Genomic DNA, 20,584 nt, shown 5'->3' with positions numbered 1-20,584 from the left:
TTTATTTTGTCTTACTAGACTGTAACAATGCTCAAGACAGGGCAGGAATTTCCAAAATAACAGGAAAAAGTAGTAATGGAAATACTGTTTAGAAATGAAGTAATTTTGTCCAAGCTATTAACTGAAACATAATCTCATAAACACTGCAAGCTGGAACATGCAGAAAATATTCTGAAACACAAATTTGCTGAGTATAAATCAAGGGAAATCCCAGCCACTCCTGTTTTCCTCAGAAATGTTCTTTCCATCTTTGCAACATTACTGTTGTGAGACACAGGGGGAAACAATAAGTCAGGATAACTGATTCCCCAGCATACAAAGTATTTAGAATGTCACTTAAGAACTGCATTATATGAATGACTAAGCTCTATTTTGGAAACACAACACTTCAGGTCAGACATGGTGAAGATTTTATTAAGGGACTCTATAGAATATTTTATCATCACTCTGAACCACTACTAGTAGCCTGTTGATGCAAGAGTTTCATTGCATGCAGCTCAGGAACATCTGACTTGACAGCTTATCTTGCTGAATGGCTGTGTGCCAGAAAAACAGTAGATAAAGACTCAGGAGCTCTGTGTTCTGCTCCCATTTCTAGTCCAGGTAGACAGTCCCTCTCCAGGCCTCGAGTTCCAATGTGAAGTAGGGACAGAGTAGCATGAGTAGATTTCCTGCTTTTGCAGCCTATGAATCCTTTTACAGAATCACTCAAGTTGGGAAAAAACTTCTGAGATCATCAATTCTAACCTTTGACTGGTCCCTGGATTGTCAACTAGACCATGGCACTAAGTGCTACATGCAGGCATTTCTTGAACACTTCCAAGGATGGTGACTCCACAACCTCCCTGAGCAGTCCTTTCCCACGTTTAACAACTCCTTCTAGAGCTGCCTGCTGGCATCTGCCTTGAAACAGAGGGACTAACCATTTTCAGTAGGCTGCCCTAGCAAATTCCAGTCTGGAATCTGGCACTTCTTTAGGCCCTGAGCAGAATAAGAAGGATGGAGGAAGCCCTGGCTAAGGTAAAAGGACTCATTCACTCACCGACTCCAGCAGGCAGTGGCGGCTGACCTTCAGCGTGACCTTCGAGTGAGGTCTTTTCATGTGCACCTGACGTAGCTCTCGCTGAAAGAAGTTCACTTTGTCTTGGAAGGTTTCAGAGCCTCCTAAGAAGAGTGACAACTTGGGTGAGGCCTGAGATGTCAACACCTCAAACACCCGCAGAGCACTCCTAAGATTAACTGCACAGATCAGCTTTACAGCCCAAAAGTACATTTACCATGGCAAGGTTTGGAGACAGAACTCTCAAGGTAGTTTTGCAATTAATCTTGCTGGTGGTATTCATACTCAAAGGTGCACTTTCAAAGAGCCTGACAGGGAAGCCAAGCTGAAAAGGAACAGCTGCTGTGATGAAGTACATTTACTGGAAGCACCAATAGGAACAGAGCATGATACTCCAGGAACCAGAGTTCTCATCAGAAGTCATTCAGTGCCAGCAATCTTTATTCCCCAGGGAAACTAGCAGACCCAAGTGCTAACTTCCTGACTACTGTACCCACCTCACTGTCCCTTTACCTATGTTTTTATGCAGAGAGCGAATGAAAGTGGCTGCCAAGATGTTCCTCTCCTTGCAGCTGAGCTCCACGGGGGGTTGGATTCCATCATCCACCACCAGTGTCAGTAATTTGTGCACAGGATCAGGACCAAGGTATGAAAACTAGCAGCAAAAAGATGCAAGAAAGGATAAACCCATCATGGAGAAGGCACAGTATGTTCAGCAGACAGAGCAACACCACCTGTGCTTTTAAGACTTTCTCTGCTCCCTGACATGTATGCAGTTAACAGGAAAACTATTTCAAGCATCCAGACTCCATTTAGGAAGCTGCTTTAAACTTCACACACAATTCTGAGGGCTTCAATGGACACAATCACAGCATTTTAGGAAGGTTATGAGGAAAATAACCAAGAAAAATACAAAGGAATCAAGATTTCTGCCTAGCATTGGGACAAAGGCAGGAAAGAGTGATAGGACTGGCACCTAGTCACAAATATTAGCAAACCTTATGCAGTGAGAGGGAATTGCAGAGTTGAAATTTATGCCACACAATGTTGTTCTGTGGGTGGAAGCCCTTCCATTCAAAAGGAAAAAACAGACTTTGATTCACAAGGATGACAAGCTAACAGCATGGAGGTGCAGTGACAGGTATGTGGAAAGAGGCTCACCTTTGTGCCAGGGCACACTCTAAAGGTGAAAAGGCGCCATGGAATGATCTTCAGGTAAAATTCTTTCACTGAGAATTGCTGAGTAACCACAAGGAAAAGAAAATGTTAAATGTTACACATCTGTTAAGGGTTGTCCCTGAAACACATGAGGCAGAGGACAGATATATAAGGCTACACCTCCCTTCAACACCAGGAACAGGCTTCTGCAGCATTTGGAACAATACTTGAGAAAAGCTTTAAAGCTCCACAGACGTGGAAGCAACTTGTCAGTAAGACTTGACTGCGTGCATTCATGACGCGTGTGGGATGCCAACACGACACAGATTTTACAGCAGTAAGCTACTGTGCTCAGCAGAACGTCACCAAGATTACTTTCCACCTCATTGGAAAGTAATCTTAAGTACACTTGAGAAGCTGAATTCAGGACAAGATTGTAACGCACTGACAAAAAGGTCTTACCAAAAGTCGCACCAACAGACTACTCCTACCACTCCCCAGTTTTCATTATCATTTTAAACATCTTTTAAAAAGTACTTGCAATTGCTAAATCCATGAGATTTGCAGAAATTTACTCTCAGTGTATTTCTGCCAGAACAATTGACTAACTGCACAACTCCTGTCTTCTGGAGAGCAAGTTAAGATGAAATTTTAGCATCTTTAGACAAAAGAAAACCATTTCCTGCACAAACCCTTCCTACCTGCAATGACTGGAAAAGCTGACCATCAGCATTTGTCCACAAACAAGCCAAATATGAGTAGCAACTCTTTAAAATAGCAGCATGGTAACAATTTTCTGCTGTTTCTATACATAGAGACATCCAGGGATACAATTATGCAAGGCTAAGAATCACATTAACAACTTTGGCACCTAAAGGGAGCTTCTAACAGTACCCACTTCTGGTGATCTACTTTACCAGGTAATGCAATAGGAAAGAGTATGGAAGTCCAAAACAGTACACCAAGGGTGAAAGGATGCTGAGCTCACAAGGACATAGCACTCAAAGTCAGTTCTTAGAGCCATGTGCAGCACAGATTGAGAAATCTCTAGCAGCTCCCTCCATCCTGCAACTGTTTCCCAGCCCTCTTTCTCCCTTTGGCAAGAAAGCAATTCCTGGATTAGTCTTTCACTTTGGTATTTATCACTGCATTTTTCAGAATGCATTTGAAAAGATAGATGAACAAAATGAATTTAAATGCATTATTAGATTTAGAGATATTTTCTTTCCAGTTTCTGAATGCTTTTAGGCAATAATAATGGAAAATAGTTACTGTTAACATATTCTTATTATAAGACAACCCTCAGTTTCTCCTGTTTCTTCTACTTAGGAATTTACTCTTTGTTCTCTGACCATTTTTTCCCTTTTCAGCAAAACATTCCAGAAGCAAGACAAAGACATAAAATCTGAGAAGGTGAGATTCTCTTAAGTTGAAATTCACAGGTATCAGAAACTGAGAATAGGAATTGCAGGTGTGACCTGAGAAAAGCAAAGGAAAGGCAAACAGAATATCTATTGAACAACCAGCAAGAAAATTTCCATTAGGACTTGGATCAGACCTAGAAAGATCCTAAAATCTGAAAACACAATCTTAAAGCTTCAAGTTCTAAAACACACTCCTAAAACTTCCAAGGCTTATTTTAACATTATTCTCAGTCACAAGCTCCATGTTTGCCATAAGCAAACTTTTATTTAACCACATCTGAGGCACCTGAATCTGGAGCTAAGATATAGAGCACAAGGAAGCTCTTCAGTTTCAGCATACTTTAAACATGCACTCAAATGTGGCAACTTTCTGATATCTACCTTAGGTGACACATAGCAGTAGACTTTTTTAGGCTTCTTCACTTTCTCGGGGGTCTGGCTGTCAGAAGGAGAATCTTCATCTTCATCCTCGATGGCAGTGGAGGGACGGCGCTGGGAGGAGCTCAGGTGCACTGGTGGGAGTTGCCACTGAGTGTTGGTGTAACTAGGAGCATCGTAAAGGTAAGCTTCAAAATAAATACTGACACCTGAGGTGGACACATTGCGTTCTACAATGTTCTTTTCATTCTCTGAGGGAAATAGACATGAAAGAGTTGTGTAAATCCTAATGGAGACAAAAATGAAAAAGAATGCGCAGGCCACCACCAAATCAGTGACTATGATTTTAAAGAAAAGGTTATATATCCAAAGGAAAACCTGGTCAAGTGAAATTTTGATAAAGAGAACCCAGCAGTGGGATTAAAGATGGCTGTTTGTCTGTTAGTGACTGGTTGAAAAAAAAGGCATAGAGAACCTCCCTTTCAAAGCACCAGCCTGAAGGTACAGCCACTTGACAGCCACACTGAAGCCTGGCTGACCCCTGAAGAAACCAGGAATTACAGCATTGTAAAAAAAACCCAAAAAACACGTAGGTTACATGTGGTGTTCTTCCTCCATATAACTTAACATACAATACATGACTGGCTCAGATACCAACTACTTGCAAGCAATAAAAATTGCCTAATTTCAGAGGTAAACCTCCTGAAATAGGGGAAAAACACTTCTTTTTATCTGCTGATGGATCAGAAAGTATCAGCTCGCAGAGACCTCCCTTGTTAGAAGTAAATTCATTTACCTTAATATTTTTAAATGAATAGGCTTTCCTTTAGCAAGTAAGCATGGCCAGCCTGCAGGGAAGCCACAGATATATCTGCTACCTGAGTGTGCAAAGCACATTGCAAGAGGACATCTGGGGAAGGAATACTGATTAGGTCTGGACTCACCACTTAGAACAATGATGTCAAAATCACCATTGCTTATGGGCTGGTTCTGGTAGGAGATGCAGGCATGGAAACAGCCCCTGGAGTGCAAGGTGAGTCGGAAGAACACCTCACAGGTCTGCCGATTGGACACCACAGACTTCTCAAACACCACATCAGAGCTCTCTTCTTCTTGAGGCCCCAGCTAAACAGAAAACAAACTAATAAAAGGAGCTCTCCAGCTCACCTGAAGACAAGCAGCAAGGGGTGAGGTTGCACTCACCTCATGGATGGAGAGGCTGTAATTGTGCTCATCTATCAAGGACACAGAATTGCTGGTGGGATTGTCATACTCATCTCTGGGAGCTATCTGCAGAGTGTGCTGCTGCCCACAGGTCAGCACCAGAGTGGAGAAATGGCAGACAATTTTGGTTTTGGAGGGAACAACCATTCCTGAAGCAGACAACAATAATTTAGAGTCAAATAAATTCCAAGGTAAAGCTACAAAAAGCAAAAGAAAAGCAACTAGGGGCACAATACCCTTGAAAATGAATCAAATCTAAACACATTCTGTGCCCCTACATTAAAAAAGCAAAGTATCTGAGCACTGAAGTATATGTTGTAGCGCACAGAGTGTGCCTGGGATCAGAGAGTTAATACTAATTAAGCAAACTAAGTTACTAGTCCTCTAAAGAATGCTTTTCCACCATTCCAACTTTCTGCTCAGGAACTTGCTCCCACTGTACATACAAAATATAAGCTAGCTGACACCTAAGAAAACCTGCAAATGCAGCTTACCAAACAAAATTTATTTGGGTTAAACCTAAGCTTCTTGTTTCTGAAGGGATATTTTAGCAAGCTTTGTATCTATTCACAAAGCAATGAATAGAGGTCCTTTCAATGACATGTACATGAAACATAAAAGAAGCCAAGGGGGGTCAAAAAATCAGAAGTAGAAGAAAACAAATTTTAGATGGATAAAAAGGAAATGTTTTTAAGTGTGTAATCAAAGGTATCAGCTGCTCCAGAAGCTTTCAAGAATAGAGTAGGGTGTTCAGAAAAAGAAGAGGCAAATTATGACAGCATCTCCAACTCAGATACAAATTACTCAATATTTTCACAAAAGCACTCTCTGACTACTAGATGGATTATGAAGAAGTAACTGCAAAATGGAGAATGTGACAGAAGTGGATAGGGATTTGAAGTAGCACTAATGACTCGTTCTGTAAAGCAGTTTCTGTTTTGTTATGTACTGGTAGTCACGAGTATGTTTTACTCATGGGTCTGTTGCTGGGATCCACACATGGCAGGAGGAAAATGGTGAAGGGTAACCCTTTCCCTGTCACCTACCTCTTTTAGCTGGAAACACATTTACCTAAGGGCCTCCAATACCTCCAAATCTACTTTGAATCATTACAGGGCCACTTAGATCTTACCTGGCTGAAAAACCTTGTAGTAGGGGCTGTAGGCCACATTCAAGCCACCGAGTTTTACAGTGATTTTGTATCTCCCAGCCCTGCGCACAGTGAAAGCCACTTTCACCACATTGGAATTGGGCTCTTGAAGAACTTCCTGGGTTACAGGAATATCAATTGCTAACTCCACATGGCAGATGTGAACTTGCAGCCCCACAGGCCGGTGAGCAGGGAAGGGTTGCCCATTTTTATAGAATAACTGCATGGGAAACAGAGAAGTCCAGGTCAGCAAGAACATACAGCGCACAGAGGAAGAGAAAACAAGTTGCCTTAGGAAAGGGCAAGTACCTCAGCTGAGAAAAAGAAAAATAATTAATACACAGCTCTGTCACACAGACTGTGTTCTCCAAAATGAACAAGGACAAGTGGGCATTGAACAGCCCCATTCTCTTTTGTGCTGGGGTTCACATGCATGCCCTGAAAAGAATATGCCTCTAGGCATTTCCCATCTGCACTTGTAGTGCAATGTTAGAGCAGAAATCATGAGAACCCACTAGCAAAAGGAAAAAAGTAAAGCCATACCCTTTCAGAGAAACAAGCAGATCTTGTTCATTTGTACAGCTAAGCTCTGAAAAAACTCTTACCAACTTGTTACAGGAAACAGTGTGATGAAGATGCTGACCTAAGGAGCTGACCCAATCTTTACTGCTAAGAAGCATCGTAATGAAAACAACCCGTTAGATAAAATCACAGGCAGTTCAATCACCAAAGTGATCTCCTGGGCAATTTCAGAAGGTAATACACCTCAACCACTAGTTCCTTACATGAAAAGAATTAAACCTTGAAACTCTGTATGAGTGGCTCTTCAAGAGCCAGCAGCTTGTTGGCCAGAGGCTGCCTACCATCTGCAATCAGCAGAATGCGGTCAGGAAAAAATTATTATTATTTCCCATTTCAAAGTAAGGGAGGGTGTGGGCCTGAAGTTGTTTGCATCTTGACTGACATCAGGAGAAACTAGTGTATGCAAAGCTACTGTTGATGAATAAAGGGCCAAGCAAATGGCACACAAGCATGAAGTGGAAAGGTTCATGAGTGTCAGCAAGGTGAAGGAAACAAATTTAAATAATAGGAACGGAACAAGTCCCTTTCCCCCCAGCTTTTTTCACTGCCTGCGCCCTGGAGTTAGACCTTCCCAAGAGGGATGGGTATGGCAACCTAGCTGAACCTTTCTTCTTATTTTGATACCCTCCTGGATGGGAAGGTGGGATAGAAAGATAGGCACACAAGCCAAACAAAACCTTTCAAGTTGCTCAAGCTTTCTCCACATAGCTCCAAACTCTTTGTGTCCACTCAGCTTACTTCCCCTAGACTTGGCCTTTTGGGATTAGAGGGAAACAAGAGTCCTTGCAGGTTTTTCCAGGTCTGACAGAATAAAAACCCATTTTGCAGCTAATGGAGAGGGGCCATGAAGCTTTACAGCTCTTGGGTTGGTAAAATGCCCATTCCCACACCCTCAACTTCAGCTGCACAACCAAAAGATAGCACCATGTTTGTTGAAGGCAAGGCTCAGCCTACTCACTTCCCAGTAAAGGAAGCAGCAGTCAGGACAAACCCGGTCTCCTCTGGCTCTTCAGAGGATTCTGAAGAGAGGGAGATTAGACTTTAAGAAGCGCAAACCTCAAATATACACTTACAGAGATTTGCAACATTGTAACAGAGTAGAAGACATAAACATATAGCTTGCCAGTTACTCCTCAGTTACATCTGGCTTAGCCCCAACAACAACAAAAAAAACATTTGAAGAGCCCACCCCTAACTCAGACCTCTGAGTTCCTGCCCACAAAGCTGCATGGAAACAAAAATATTGCCTTACATGCACTCGGAAGGCCATGCTATGGCCCACCTCATAGGGGTCCTTCCAATCCCAGGAGATCTTGCAGGACCGGGGATCCAAGTAGTTGCCTCGCACGTAGTCATAAATGGTCCGCTCCCCTCGGCGCTCCCGGTCCTCATGCTGAAGGAAGCTGACGATACGTGCGGCAAGTTCAAAGAGGAACTTAATGGTGAAGAAGAAAGCTACAACAGACACTGTGATCCCACCTGCAGCAGGGAGAGAACAAAGGGTGGTTGCAGAAGCCAAGGTGGCTGAGTCACGCTCTAAAATCCCCTCTGCATCAGCCAAAGATACCTTTCTGTTAATGGTATTCTACTCAAATGCAAATTAGGTATTTAAGGCAGATGCTATTGTGTGTGAACATTTATGGTCTGTGTTATGATACAAGTAAGGTTAGAAAATATCAAGTCTCTTAAAACTCTGCAAATGACTGCAAACAAAGGAAATAGTTAAAGGTGGTAGAGAGTTTCAGGTAAGGCCTGCAGACATCCCAACAGAGACATGGAATTCCCTTCAAGTTGCAAGTTAGAACTACAGAGATTCCTTTAAGGGAAACAGATAAGCAGACAACTTCTGCACATCACATTATGGCTGGATTAAGAAGCATGGCAGAGGCAACAACCCTCCACTAGCTCTCAAAAGAAAGAGTAAGGGGATGGCTTAGGAATTAGGCCAATGAAAGGATCAAGAAGAATGGTCGAGAGGCAAATCTGCCAGGTGGAGGGCACAGTGTGGGGTGACAGTAACTTCATGTTTGTTAGGTAAACTCTGAACTAAAATTAAATCAAAGGCTTTCAAGAAACCCTTCTAAAGCCTATGGAGAGGTCATCAAATACAGTGGCAGCCTTTCCTTCACTTACCAATAATGTAAAACATCAGGTCCCTTCGGTGAGACACACAGCCGAGGATCACAGCTGCATCTAGAACACAAAATAGGCCAAGTCCAGTCTAGTGACTTCCTCACACACACTGGACTAAATTTCATCTATGGTTCCTCAGAAAAAAATGCCTATTGATCACTTGTCTTCCTCTCCAAGGACATCCCTAAAGCATCATTCCATAAGATTGAAATATGCGAACAGCACAATGTGCTACAATTAACAGTTCTCCCTCCGTAACAGATTCCCATTCAGATTCAGGGATCTATAAGGAGGAGAACATATCATCCCTCTGAAAACAGTGAGAGGAGGCTCTGGGTAAGGCTCTGCAGGAAGGAGATATTTTTTGCAGGATCACCAACTCCAACAACAGTGGCCAAAGCCACTCATCCAAACTGTCACAGCTACTTGCAAGCCGTGAAGTTATTTTCTACTCTGATACGAAAGCATACGTTACAGAGCCACCACCAAAATGGACAGGCTGAACCTTAACCAACAACCTTGGAAGAAAAAGCTATAGAATAAAAGAGTTGCAGACAAGACCATCTCCATTTGTTCAGAACAAACAAAATCCTTCTAGGGCAGCAGTGAACCTATTTTTGCCCTGCAAGTCTACTACAGAACATATGAATGCAACTGGAAAAGAGTCCCCTTCTCACTTCTGTGAAGTGGAGCTTCTCTGCTGAAAACTCTCACTGATCAACACAAAAGCTTAAACCTTCTGTTTGTACACTATTAAGTTCACAGCAATTTTAAGAGACACCAATCTAGACTCAAGTTTTCACTGAGGGGACTGCTAAACAAACATGTAGTAAAAATACCACACCCAGAACATCATGCTGTAGGGTTGATAAGACATAGCTGACAGATGGAACAAGAGCAGCAGCAAGGAACACGTGTGACAATTAGACAAAGGATTTGGCATACAGTAATGCATACAATATAGCTCACCATGTCACCATTCAGTTAGTGAGAAGCTACATTGTGCATTCAAGCTGCCTTTTTTTTTTTTTAAACAAACACAAAAGGGGAGTTATTCATCAGTCATCTCAACAGCAGCAATAACAGACATCAGCATGCAGAAAGCTTAAACCAGGTATTTCCCCCCAACAATAGCCACAACTTTCTAGCCCAGCAAATCCCCTTTGCTGGCCTCGGCACATAGTCCAGCCCTCCAACCACAGAGCAACCACATACCTTTACACAAGTGCCCATGTTCTAAAAGCCAAAAAGAAGGTATCCATTCTTCAGCATCCTTCCGCTTTGTGCCCAGAACTGGGACAGACATCAGCAAGAAGAGGCCATAGAGAAGATTATCACAGAAAGGGTAACTCTTGGAACTGGCATCACAGAATCACTGCTGCAAAATAAGGACTTGAGCACAGCAGTTTCTTCCTCTTTGTGGAAAAAGCGTTGTCCTGCAGTGCTGTTTCCTTTAGCCTGCAGTTTGCTAGGTTTCCTGAAAAAGCAAAAAAAGGAGAGAGAAATGTTAGATGTCTACATTGTGGATAAATCTAGCAAGCAGAAACACATGAGAGGTGCAAGATGCAAGAGCATCACTAGACATCAAATCCATGAGAGGTGCTATAAAAGCACCACTGCTGATGAGGTGCAAAGCTTCATCACATCCTCAACCTCTATCTGTCACAATCTCATTTCATTACATGACCCCCTAAAACTAGCACATTTAAGACAGAACAAAACACATCCTTGCTTCCATAGGTTTCATGGAGCTGGAAGCAAGAACTGATAGCCTAGAAGGAATACAGAGAGACTATCTCAGCAGCCAAGGATCAGGTTAGAAGAGCTAAAGCCCTGATAGAACTAAACCTTGCCAGGGATATCAAGGGCTCCATGAAAACTTTCTATAGGTACATTGGTGACAAAGAAAGACTAGGGAAAACATGTACCCCCTCCAGAAGGAAACAGGAGACCTGGTTACCCAGGACAATGAGAAGGCTGAGGTACTCAACAACTTTTCCCCCTCAGTCTTCACCAGCAACTGCTCCAGCCATACCAACCAAGTCACAGAAGACAAATGCAGAGACTGAGAGAATGAAGAACTGTCCCCTGTACTAGAAGATCAGAGGGATTTCTTACAAGGGTATGTAGTGATAGGACAAAGGGAAGGACTTCAAACTGAAAGAGGGTAGGTTTAGATTAGATATAAGGAAGAAATTCTTCAATATGAGTAGTGAAGAACCAGATCAGGTTGCCCAGAGAAGTTGTGGCTGCCTCCTCCTTGGAAGTGTTCATGACCAACTTGCATGGGGCTTTAACAGCCTGCTCTAGTGGAAGGAATCCCTGCCCATGTCAGGGGAGTTGGAATCAAATGATCTTTAAGGTCTCTTCCAAGCCAAACCATTCTATAATCAGGTAGCCCTTCAAGTCTTCATACCCAACAAAATGCTATATGCTATTCTCAAACCAATTTTGCCCAGATTTAAAGGGCTATTTGTAGTCAAGCCTCAAAATAAAAGAAAGTTTTTCAGAATTCTTGAACCACAAAGCAAACTAGATTTTGGGTTTGGTACTGTTGTTTTAGATATTCAGGAAATTGAAATCCTTATAAGGGATTTCAGCTTCAGCAGCACTATCCACTAAATTACAGTTTACTGTCAGGATTGAGATAAAAAAAATTAAAATTTAACAGCAAGGATTGACGCAGCCCACAAAAACCAGGACACATGCCAGCAGAAACACCACAGAGCCTACACAATCAGTATCTGCTCATTCAGAACACAGATTACCTAAGGGAGTGAGAATGGAAAAAACAGAGCCAAGCTCACCAAGGCAGCTGTCTGTTAAGATAGTCACCTCTTCTGGGGATGTGATGTGCTCCTCCCGCCTGCCATGCCACCACCTCAGCTGTCACTTCTTCCTTAGTTCCCCCTCCTCTGCCTTCCTCTTCAGATGGCTGTTATTTCCCTCCATGCCAATAATCATACAGATCTGGCTGCCTTTACACACTTCTACAAACCCTTCTAACACACATGAAAATCAAACAGTAAACCTGAGCAGAGCTTTTTCTTTGCACTGCAGAAACAGCCAGATTTTCACATCTTTTCCTCACCCACATCTCAAGGAAAGTCCCACCCACTCATCTATTTTCCTCCTTCCTCTACTTTTCCTCACTGCAACCGTGTTGCAGTCCCCAGAGCATAAATTCTCCTTCTCCTCCTAGGTAAAGCATCAGTTTTCTAAACTCATAAATTTCTGTGTGTTAAGGACCACAGACCTAGAAATTTCCTTGGTATTTTAGTTATTTCACAGTACATATCCAAGATGTGCTACAAATGACTGGGTGAAACTCTCCTCTCCTCCAGCTTGGCCTGTCTGTGGAAGGTGTGTGACTGCTCCCCACACAGCTGGGGAATTTCACAGAAACTTATCAATATTAGGAATCTACAAGATCTCCCTCCAGCATCTTCCAGAACCAGTCTCCTCACACTACAAAAACCCCACAAAGCTGCCTCTGTGGGTTCATTTACTCAAGCTATTTCTGCTTTACTCCACAACTCCTTGCCTTCTGTGTCACACAGCCTCTCTTTCAAGTATAGAAAGATCCATCATTTAAACTTCACAGTTTTTAAAGTCTGTTGGAACCTGAACTCTTGATCTGGTTTGCAGAATTTTTGAACTTGCTGGACACATCAGTTATCTCAGTTATGTTAATTAATCAGCACAGCAATTTGTCATTTTATTATCCCTACATGACGTGGTAAACAAGACACCATCTAGGGGGTCACCAGAGATGAAGTGGCTGTTATACAATCAACTTCCTTCCAGCTTACTCACTGCCAGCAGCTCTAAGGGTGCTCTTGCAGCTGGAATACATTGAGGTAAAGAACCTAGCTGCAAGTGGGTGGTATCCAAGATACACTGCCACTCACTCAACAGAATGCAGATGTGAATTAAAACAGTATCTGTGCTAAGAACTACTGGGTAAAAATCGGGAAATAAATTCTGAAAAGTGGCAATGTAAGGTGCCATCATAGCTAGGCTGGAAAAAAAGGTGCTGAATTATCCAACAGGTCTTAGTAATCTTGATCCAAGGACAGAGCAAGCGATGGTCTCCTGCCACCTGCAGGGAAAATGGGGATTTGAAAGCTTCACCTTCGTTTGACTCAGGGAGAAGTACTGACATAATCAGGGTAGACAGCATGGAATCATAAAACAAACTGCATTAGTGCCATTGTTGCTTCAGGTCAGCAAGGAAAGGAAGTTCAGTAATGAGAATACATTTAGTTTGTGTTACTGCTGCAGTTGAGGCCAGAGGAACACAGTGCAGAGCTCCAGAAGGAAGCACAAGTGCAACACACACAAGAAGAACTGTGACATAGTAATGGCACATTCATGTGGCTACAGCAACAAAACCAGCTAGGAGCATGATATACAGAACAGATATACTGAGCTCCTAGGAAATCTGCTGTGCCTCTTGGTTTTATTTGGTGTACTGAGAAATTGCCGTTCTTCTCTTAACAACAAATCTTTAATTTTGTTTTAAAGCCTTTTTGCAGGTTAATACTACCTCATCCAATCAAGGTAAGAGAACCCTTTATCTCTGTGCAGAATCTCTCTCAATCCATGTGCACAAATGTCTACCACAAATGGCATGTCTGTCTCATGCCACGCACAGAGGAGTATTCTCTAGTGAAGGAGACTGTATTTTCTTACACTAAGTAAAGCAGGCACAAACCAACAAACAGGAATGCCCGTGAGAACCTAACTTTAAAATACATTCACAGAAAACTGAAAAGTCAGCACAAAAAGCACTAAGCAGGATCCAGTATCAGCTGTCAAGGACAAAAGCTGCATCTATGGTCAGTGTCTACACAAAACAGTCATTCTCTTATTAGGGATGGAATTTGTCATATGCATTTACATACAAGCTATATAAAACAGTGGCAACAGGAAAACAAACAAATAAAAAAGAGACTTCTGTCAACTGCTTAAGTCTAAGGCCTTTTCATTGCAAATGAACCACCAGCAGTGCTGTCAGCTTCTCCTGTCCTCCTCAAACACAGCAAGCCAGCCAGATGGCAACTTTCAGGCCAGTCTCATCCTGACACCAAATCTGCTTCCTGAGCCAGGACAAAATTCAGCCACTTGCCGTGCTGCACATCGGTGGGGAAGGCAGATCATCCCCTTTCTTCCTCAATTATTTCTCTTCCCAAACCAGTGAGGGTCACTTGAACAGCATCATGTGAGCTCTACCAACTGCATTTCTTCAACCAACAGTTAAGCTATGTATGATCACTCAGGTGGAAAGCTCAGCTGTGGTTTTCCTAATAAATACAGTATTTCTTTCAGTCTCGTTTTCTTTCTCATTGTCAGAGCATCAGTCACAGTTCTACAGAGGTTACCACTCCTGAGAGAAAAAAATCCTGAGTGATTCCTCATTGGCTGCTTTTTCTGACCAGCACACCAGCTAAAACCGATTGTATTTGGAAGATACCAACAGCTACAAGATCTCACTAATCCCAGAAGCTTTCATGAGAAAGGCCTTTCCTTCTCCCTTCCCTGCACAGGGCACAAGAAATCAAGTACCCCGACCCGGCCTGAGAACTTGAAGAACATTTCCATTCGTGTGCAGAAAAGACAGTTTGCAGACTACACCATTATGGCTGCATAAAGTACAGCTAAAATTAAGCTCATTCGCTAAGACTTCTGATCACAAATATAGGTAAGATCTAAAGATGATGACAACCCACTGCTTTTCATTAAGAAGTTCATGAACTAGAACGCGACAACACCACTACTACATTAACTCTTAAAAAACCAAAACAGTCCAGCAAGCTCAGGTGGGTGGGCTGAAGACCTCCGTACCGTCCCGGCTCTGCTGAACAGAGAGCACGATGGGGAGGAGGGCGATTGGGGTGCTGCGGTTCCCCGTCCAGCCCGCAGCAGCGGCGGGCTCGGCGGGGCCACCAATCCCCACGGCCCTTCCAGGGGCGACAGCTCTCCCGCATCTACCGGCGTGCCCCGGTACCCGCAGCGCCGCGCAGACGGCCGGGCTGAGCCGAAGCGAGGAGCCGGAGGCCGCCGCCGGGCAGGCAGAGCCGGCCCTTCCCGCTCGCCGGGAGCCCCGGCCCTGCCGCCTCCCTCCCGGAGCCATCCCGCGCCGACCGCGCCGGGACCCCGCCGCAGCTGTACCAGGCCGAGCGCGGGTGCTCCGGGCCGGCAGCGGGGCCGTCGCCCCGGGGGACGCCCGTCACGGCGGGGCGGCAGGGCTGCGGCTGCAGCTCCCCCGCCCCGGGAGCCCGTTCCCCGCGCCGGGACCCGAGGTGGCGGGGAGGGAACGCGACACCGCTGTTACCGTGCTCTCCGACGGCGGCCGCGAGCCCGCTGTCGCCGCCCCGCGCCGCCGCTGCCCGGCGCTGGCAGCCGGAGGTGACGCGCTCCGGGGCGGGGCCGGTGACGCACCAGGGACACGGCGGCGGCGGGACCGGCAGGATCGACATGGTGAGCCGGGAGCGGGCTGGGGAGCGGGCTCCGGCTGGGATCGGGTCTCTCCTTAGCTGATCGCGGCTGTGTGTCCGTGTCCTTGCAGGGGAAGCAGAAGAAGGCGCGGAAGTACGCGGTCATGAAGCGCATGATCAGCCTCCGGGACGAGCGCCTGTGAGTGCGGCTGCGGCTGGGCCCGGGCCCCGGAGCGCCCTCGTGTCCTGCTCGGGAGGAGGTCCCGGCCCAGGTCTCTCGGCCGCCGGTAGCTCTTCCTCATCCCTGTACCCCGGTAATGCCTGTGTTTGTTTGCAGTAAAGAGAAGGATCGCGCAAAAGCCCCTGTGAAGAAGAAGGAGGACCCGAGTGCCATCAAAGAGCGGGAGGTGTAAGTGCTGCCGAGGCACTGGAGAGGGAGAGAAGGAAGGAAGGGAGGGAGGGAGGAAGGAAGGGAGGAAGGGAGGGAGGGAGGGAGGGCCGTGCTGCAGGCTGGAGCGATACTGTCTGAAGAAGTGGTGCCCCAAACCGAAGGATTGTGCTTTGGAGGCAGCAGGAGGCCTGATGGGTTTTTCTGCTCATTACCCTTCTTTCATTCTATGCAAGTTGTAAGATTGGATGTGATGTTAAATGCAATTAACTGATTTTAATTCTTTGTCTTCATGGCAGGCCCCAGCATCCTTCTTGCTTGTTCTTTCAATATAATACACAGCTGGGCCCCCCTTACCACATCCTGGTTGACACTAACTTCATCAACTTCTCCATCAAGGCCAAACTGGACCTAGTGCAGTCGATGATGGACTGTCTCTATGCCAAGTGTGAGTTTCTGCACCACTCATACCTTCTTCAGACCACACAGTGCCAGTGTGCTCGTAATGTGCTTTGTCAGCCTCATGCCACTGGCTGAAAATTACAGAAATCTTGCAAAAAGAATATGTGCTATAGTCATGGAGCTGTGGTAACCCTGGCAATGTCTCTGGTTTCAGTCAAGTAACATTTTTAAATGCTAGTCTCAGCAAAGGTAGAGTACTAATAGCTTAAAAATCTAAAATTACCATGGCATGGTTAAACTTGGTGGCTCTACATTTTATCACCTTGCAACATTATCAGTTGTCACTGTAAGTAATACATTATGGAGTTCCATGATGTTTGTGGGGCATGTGGGCAGTATGTAGGGGTCTGGGAATAAATACTGCTTTGTTTTAATGTGAGCTTTTTTTTTGCATTTAGGTATTCCATGTATCACAGATTGTGTAATGGGTGAAATTGAGAAGTTAGGACAGAAGTACCGTGTGGCATTAAGGTAGGTGCAGGGTGTTCTTCTCTGTTTCTAGAACTTAATGCTTTAATATAAATAAATGAGAAACACTTGCTGTGTCTGGTGCTTCTGCACTAGAGGGTGGTTAGGCTGTTGCAGGGTCCTGAACTTGGTACTAAGAAATACTTAACTTATAATAACTAGACAAATTGCATTTTTTTTTGCAGGTCATTTCACTGGACCTTTGTCTACCATTTACTCCATCCCTTCATCCCTTATTTTGAGAACAATGTTCTGTATATCACAGAAAGGGGTGTTCTTGTTCCTCCGTACTGTGTTACTGTACTCTCTGGTCTGATTGCTGTGATGCTGCTTTTTATGTCCCCACAGAATTGCCAAGGACCCTCGGTTTGAACGCTTGCCATGTATGCACAAAGGAACCTACGCCGACGACTGCTTGGTGCAGAGGGTCACTCAGGTATTCCCCTCCTGACATTTTCTATACTGTTCTAACATTCCAAAAAATTCCTGAACCCTCCTAATTACTGACTGACTTAAATTTCCCACAGAGTAACTATAAAATCTCACCAAGGGGCATTTTCAGTTCTAACACAACTTTATTTTATACAAGGTATTATCTTCCCTGAGCATTCTTGTTGTATAGGACAGCATCAGGAAGCACTTAGGATGGGAAAGCTGTCAACTTGAAAGGCTGGACAGAGTTTCAGAGATTTCTTGAGTCTATTTTGGTGGGCAGAAGGACGTTATTAGTCTGCTGTGGAATTCTGTACAAGTCCTGGTAATGCCTTGCTAAGGACTCTCAGACTGCTTGTGTTCAGTGAGCTCACTGAATAGGAACGTTTGGTCAGCCATGACTCCTTTCTGAGGTTCACTGGTGTTGAATCTGACTTGCCTTCTGGTTTTTTGCAGCACAAATGTTACATTGTGGCCACAGTGGATAAAGAGCTCAAGCGGAGAATACGAAAAATCCCTGGAGTGCCCATAATGTATATTTCCAGGCACAGGTAAGGGCCCCCTGACAGGGAGGAATTCTGCCCAATGCAATCCTTGTCTGACAGGGGCTCTGTCACCATGTACTTCTCTCCTTCATTGTCTGTAGTGCAGGCTGCAGTAAAGGGCCTGGTGTTTACAAAGAAGTTGAAGTACAGCTACTGCTGGGAAGAGACTGGTCACAGACCCATTTTTATTCCAGTCTACATGTTCACTTGTCTTTACCTGAAGCAGTAGTTTCCTTAAGGCCAGTGTTTCCATAGATCAGTTTTTCTTACCAGCAGCAGCAGGACTACCCGGCAAATGCTTTCTACAGGCTCTTGAAGAAAAGAACCTTCCTGTTCCATATTCTGTTTGGTAGCTTTGTGTACCCTCAGCTAAGAGACTGAATTTGCTTCTTAACTAAAAACCAAACCAACTCAGAAGGATACTAGTGCAGCATGTTGGAAATCAGGAGCTTGATTGCTATAGATATGTAAAGTTTTAACTAATCTATAATTAGAATGTGGCTCAAAATATTTTTCTCTCAAAACACCTTTTCTCCTTATTCACTGTGGCCATGAACTTTTGGAAAAGGCTGCCAAGGATGGTGATGGAGTCAGCATCCCTGGGGGTGTTCAAGAAATAACTGTATATGGCACTTAGTGCCATGGTCTAATTCTCAAGGTGATATTCAGCCAAAGGCCCGACTCAGTGATCTTGGAGGTCTTTTCCAATCTAAATGATTCTGTGAATTATAAGTTGAATGTCTAAACATTTATTTTCTGTGGTGATCTGCTCTTAAATTCTAAAATCAAATCTTACAAAACTGCAGGGTTTTTTCCTTCTCTATTTTTGAGATGTCTGATTGCTGAGTTTAAGGTGAAGAATAACAGCAACCTTATGAAGACTTTTTACTTTTGGAAGTAGTAATTTTCTTCCTGGGGATCTGAGCTGCAGATAGAAATGCAACAATTGACTCTTCAGTTTACCTGTATGCCTGTTGCTGCATGGGTGTCACAAATGAATGCTTTAGTTCACTTGAAGAATCACTGTCAAAGGTACACTAGCAAAAGCAGCTTTTAATATAAGCTTGTAGCAGTGTGACTTTAACAGAGTTTAATAGCAAATTCTATCATTACATGGATGAAACATACAAAGGAAAATTGACTTAAAATCACTTTAGAATGTTGTGGATGGAGACCAGAAATGCAAAGGATGACCCTCCCATTGAGTCACAAGGTTCTGTAAGGATTGCCTTGCTTTCCAAACTCCTGATGGAATCCAGGTGCAGCTACATCCAATCTTAGTCTCAGACTTGGTCAACAGTCTCTGTCTTAATTAGATTTTGGAAGCACTTAAACATTGACTAATTTAACATTTATAAAGTGATTCAGTAGGGTTTACTACAATTATAACAGTGACTTAATTATATTTTCAGGAAGCAATATTCATACTATACTCAGTAAAATTATTTCAGCTAATTCACATGCTTGCACACTGACATAGACGTATAGGTAAATGTATAAAGGTACCAGTTAAAAATTCCTCTCAGCTTCAGTGAAAAACATGGAATGTCTCTGCATTTCTCAACAGGCAGGGCTTGAGTGATGGTCCTTCAGCCATCTCAGCCTTGAGCCCAAGAGGCTTTCTGCTCAGAGAGAGGTGCTGGTGCAGCCCATGGCAGTCCAGGAAAGCTCTAAGGGCCTCACTTAAGATGACTGCTTATAGGGTCACAAGATGATTGCTTTTAGTCAGGCATAAATTTTACACCTTGGCCATAATCCAGATTGGTAACTACTAGAATTTCCAAAACTCTGGTAACATTGGTACCATTCCACTCAGGCCATGACTTAGATAGGATTGTCAGAGGATGACTGGCAATCTCATCCTTCACCATAGACCAGCAACAGGAGTTCCCAGTGCAGTCAGTGCTGTTCTCTGACCTTAGTCATGCAAGGCTTCCTGGTATGCTCAAGGGATGCTTCACCACCTAACTCATTACTCAAAGGTCAAGGCTTAGCAGGTATCCCTGCGGTGGTAGTGCAGCCCTGAGGAGGAAGAGGGGGTAGACACACCACCACAGTGGGGAGGGGAGCAATGTAGAGTAGGTTGTTTTCATAAGTTTTCCTTCTTTCTCAGGTACAATATTGAGAGGATGCCAGATGATTATGGAGCGCCTCGATTCTAACCTGTCCAGTCAAGCCATCAATGCCCAGACTGTGAGCCAGGACAAGGGTCCTTCTGATTCTACCCTCCTCCTTTCTTCTTTTGTTGGAACTTTGCTCATAGGACTGTGGATAACACCAAACTGACTTCTTATCCTTGTTTTTCTAAGAAAAAGCTATTTTGAAGAGTCTGGTTTTATTCATCCCTCCTCTGCCTTGGTTTGATTACCTATAGCTGGGAGAAGCATATGGGAAACATATGGGCAGCACGACCAAGAATGTGCCTAGCTCTGCATCAGGACCATTGGAAAACATGATTTCAGCATTCTGAATTAAATATTGATGATGTAACTGACTGAGAATGAAACCACAAGAGATTTTAAGTTTCTTACTGCTGCACCTGGAGTATACCTTTGGGACAGGTATTCCTTTGGGAAGCTACCTCACACCTGTTCAGTCAAATCAGAATCTGCATTCTGCAGAAAAGACATCAGATCTGCACCAGTTGGTGGTTTACTCTGGACAAGCAGTCTAGATTTTAATTCAGAATTGATGGGCTTTTATTCAACTGCACAGTGAATGAAGTTTAAGTGTCCTCTCA

General features: G+C 44.0%; 2 protein-coding genes across 4 annotated transcripts in view; one reads left to right on the top strand and one right to left on the bottom strand.

Moving 5' to 3' along the window:
• AREL1 (apoptosis resistant E3 ubiquitin protein ligase 1) overlaps positions 1-15,553 on the bottom strand; it is a 23,000-nt gene extending 7,447 nt beyond the window's left edge. The window contains exons 1-11 of one of the 3 annotated variants that reach the window (XM_071426806.1): positions 15,447-15,553; positions 10,325-10,586; positions 9,110-9,169; positions 8,229-8,455; positions 6,377-6,614; positions 5,224-5,393; positions 4,965-5,145; positions 4,024-4,271; positions 2,222-2,299; positions 1,574-1,715; positions 1,043-1,164 (exon numbers count right to left, since the gene is read on the bottom strand). In XM_071426806.1, the coding sequence (XP_071282907.1) occupies positions 1,043-1,164; positions 1,574-1,715; positions 2,222-2,299; positions 4,024-4,271; positions 4,965-5,145; positions 5,224-5,393; positions 6,377-6,614; positions 8,229-8,455; positions 9,110-9,169; positions 10,325-10,415 (1,557 nt within the window). In that variant the 5' untranslated portion in view covers positions 10,416-10,586; positions 15,447-15,553. Of the gene's footprint in view, positions 1-1,042; positions 1,165-1,573; positions 1,716-2,221; positions 2,300-4,023; positions 4,272-4,964; positions 5,146-5,223; positions 5,394-6,376; positions 6,615-8,228; positions 8,456-9,109; positions 9,170-10,324; positions 10,587-11,916; positions 12,711-15,446 lie in introns of those variants that run through there. The other 2 variants (XM_071426810.1, XM_071426807.1) reach the window with 2 other exon arrangements.
• FCF1 (FCF1 rRNA-processing protein) lies at positions 15,540-20,584 on the top strand. Its single transcript, XM_071426812.1, has 8 exons — positions 15,540-15,592; positions 15,681-15,748; positions 15,887-15,958; positions 16,237-16,385; positions 16,798-16,870; positions 17,216-17,303; positions 17,756-17,850; positions 19,958-20,584. The coding sequence occupies exons 1-8, from the start codon at positions 15,590-15,592 to the stop codon at positions 20,004-20,006; spliced, it is 597 nt and encodes a 198-aa protein (XP_071282913.1). The 5' UTR covers positions 15,540-15,589; the 3' UTR covers positions 20,007-20,584.

Source organism: Agelaius tricolor, unplaced genomic scaffold, assembly GCF_023055355.1.
Source record: "Agelaius tricolor isolate 1412-34295 unplaced genomic scaffold, bAgeTri1.0.p SCAF_5, whole genome shotgun sequence".
Lineage (NCBI taxonomy): Eukaryota > Metazoa > Chordata > Aves > Passeriformes > Icteridae > Agelaius > Agelaius tricolor.
Note: the sequence above shows the minus strand (reverse complement) of the source record. Positions and strands in the feature narration are given on the sequence as shown.

Bases quoted from the DNA above. Each gene is read 5' to 3' on its own strand.
- FCF1 (XM_071426812.1), top strand. The intron at 16,386-16,797 runs GTGAGTTTCTGC...TTTTGCATTTAG, and splicing joins GGACTGTCTCTATGCCAAGT to GTATTCCATGTATCACAGAT. The intron at 16,871-17,215 runs GTAGGTGCAGGG...ATGTCCCCACAG, and splicing joins AAGTACCGTGTGGCATTAAG to AATTGCCAAGGACCCTCGGT.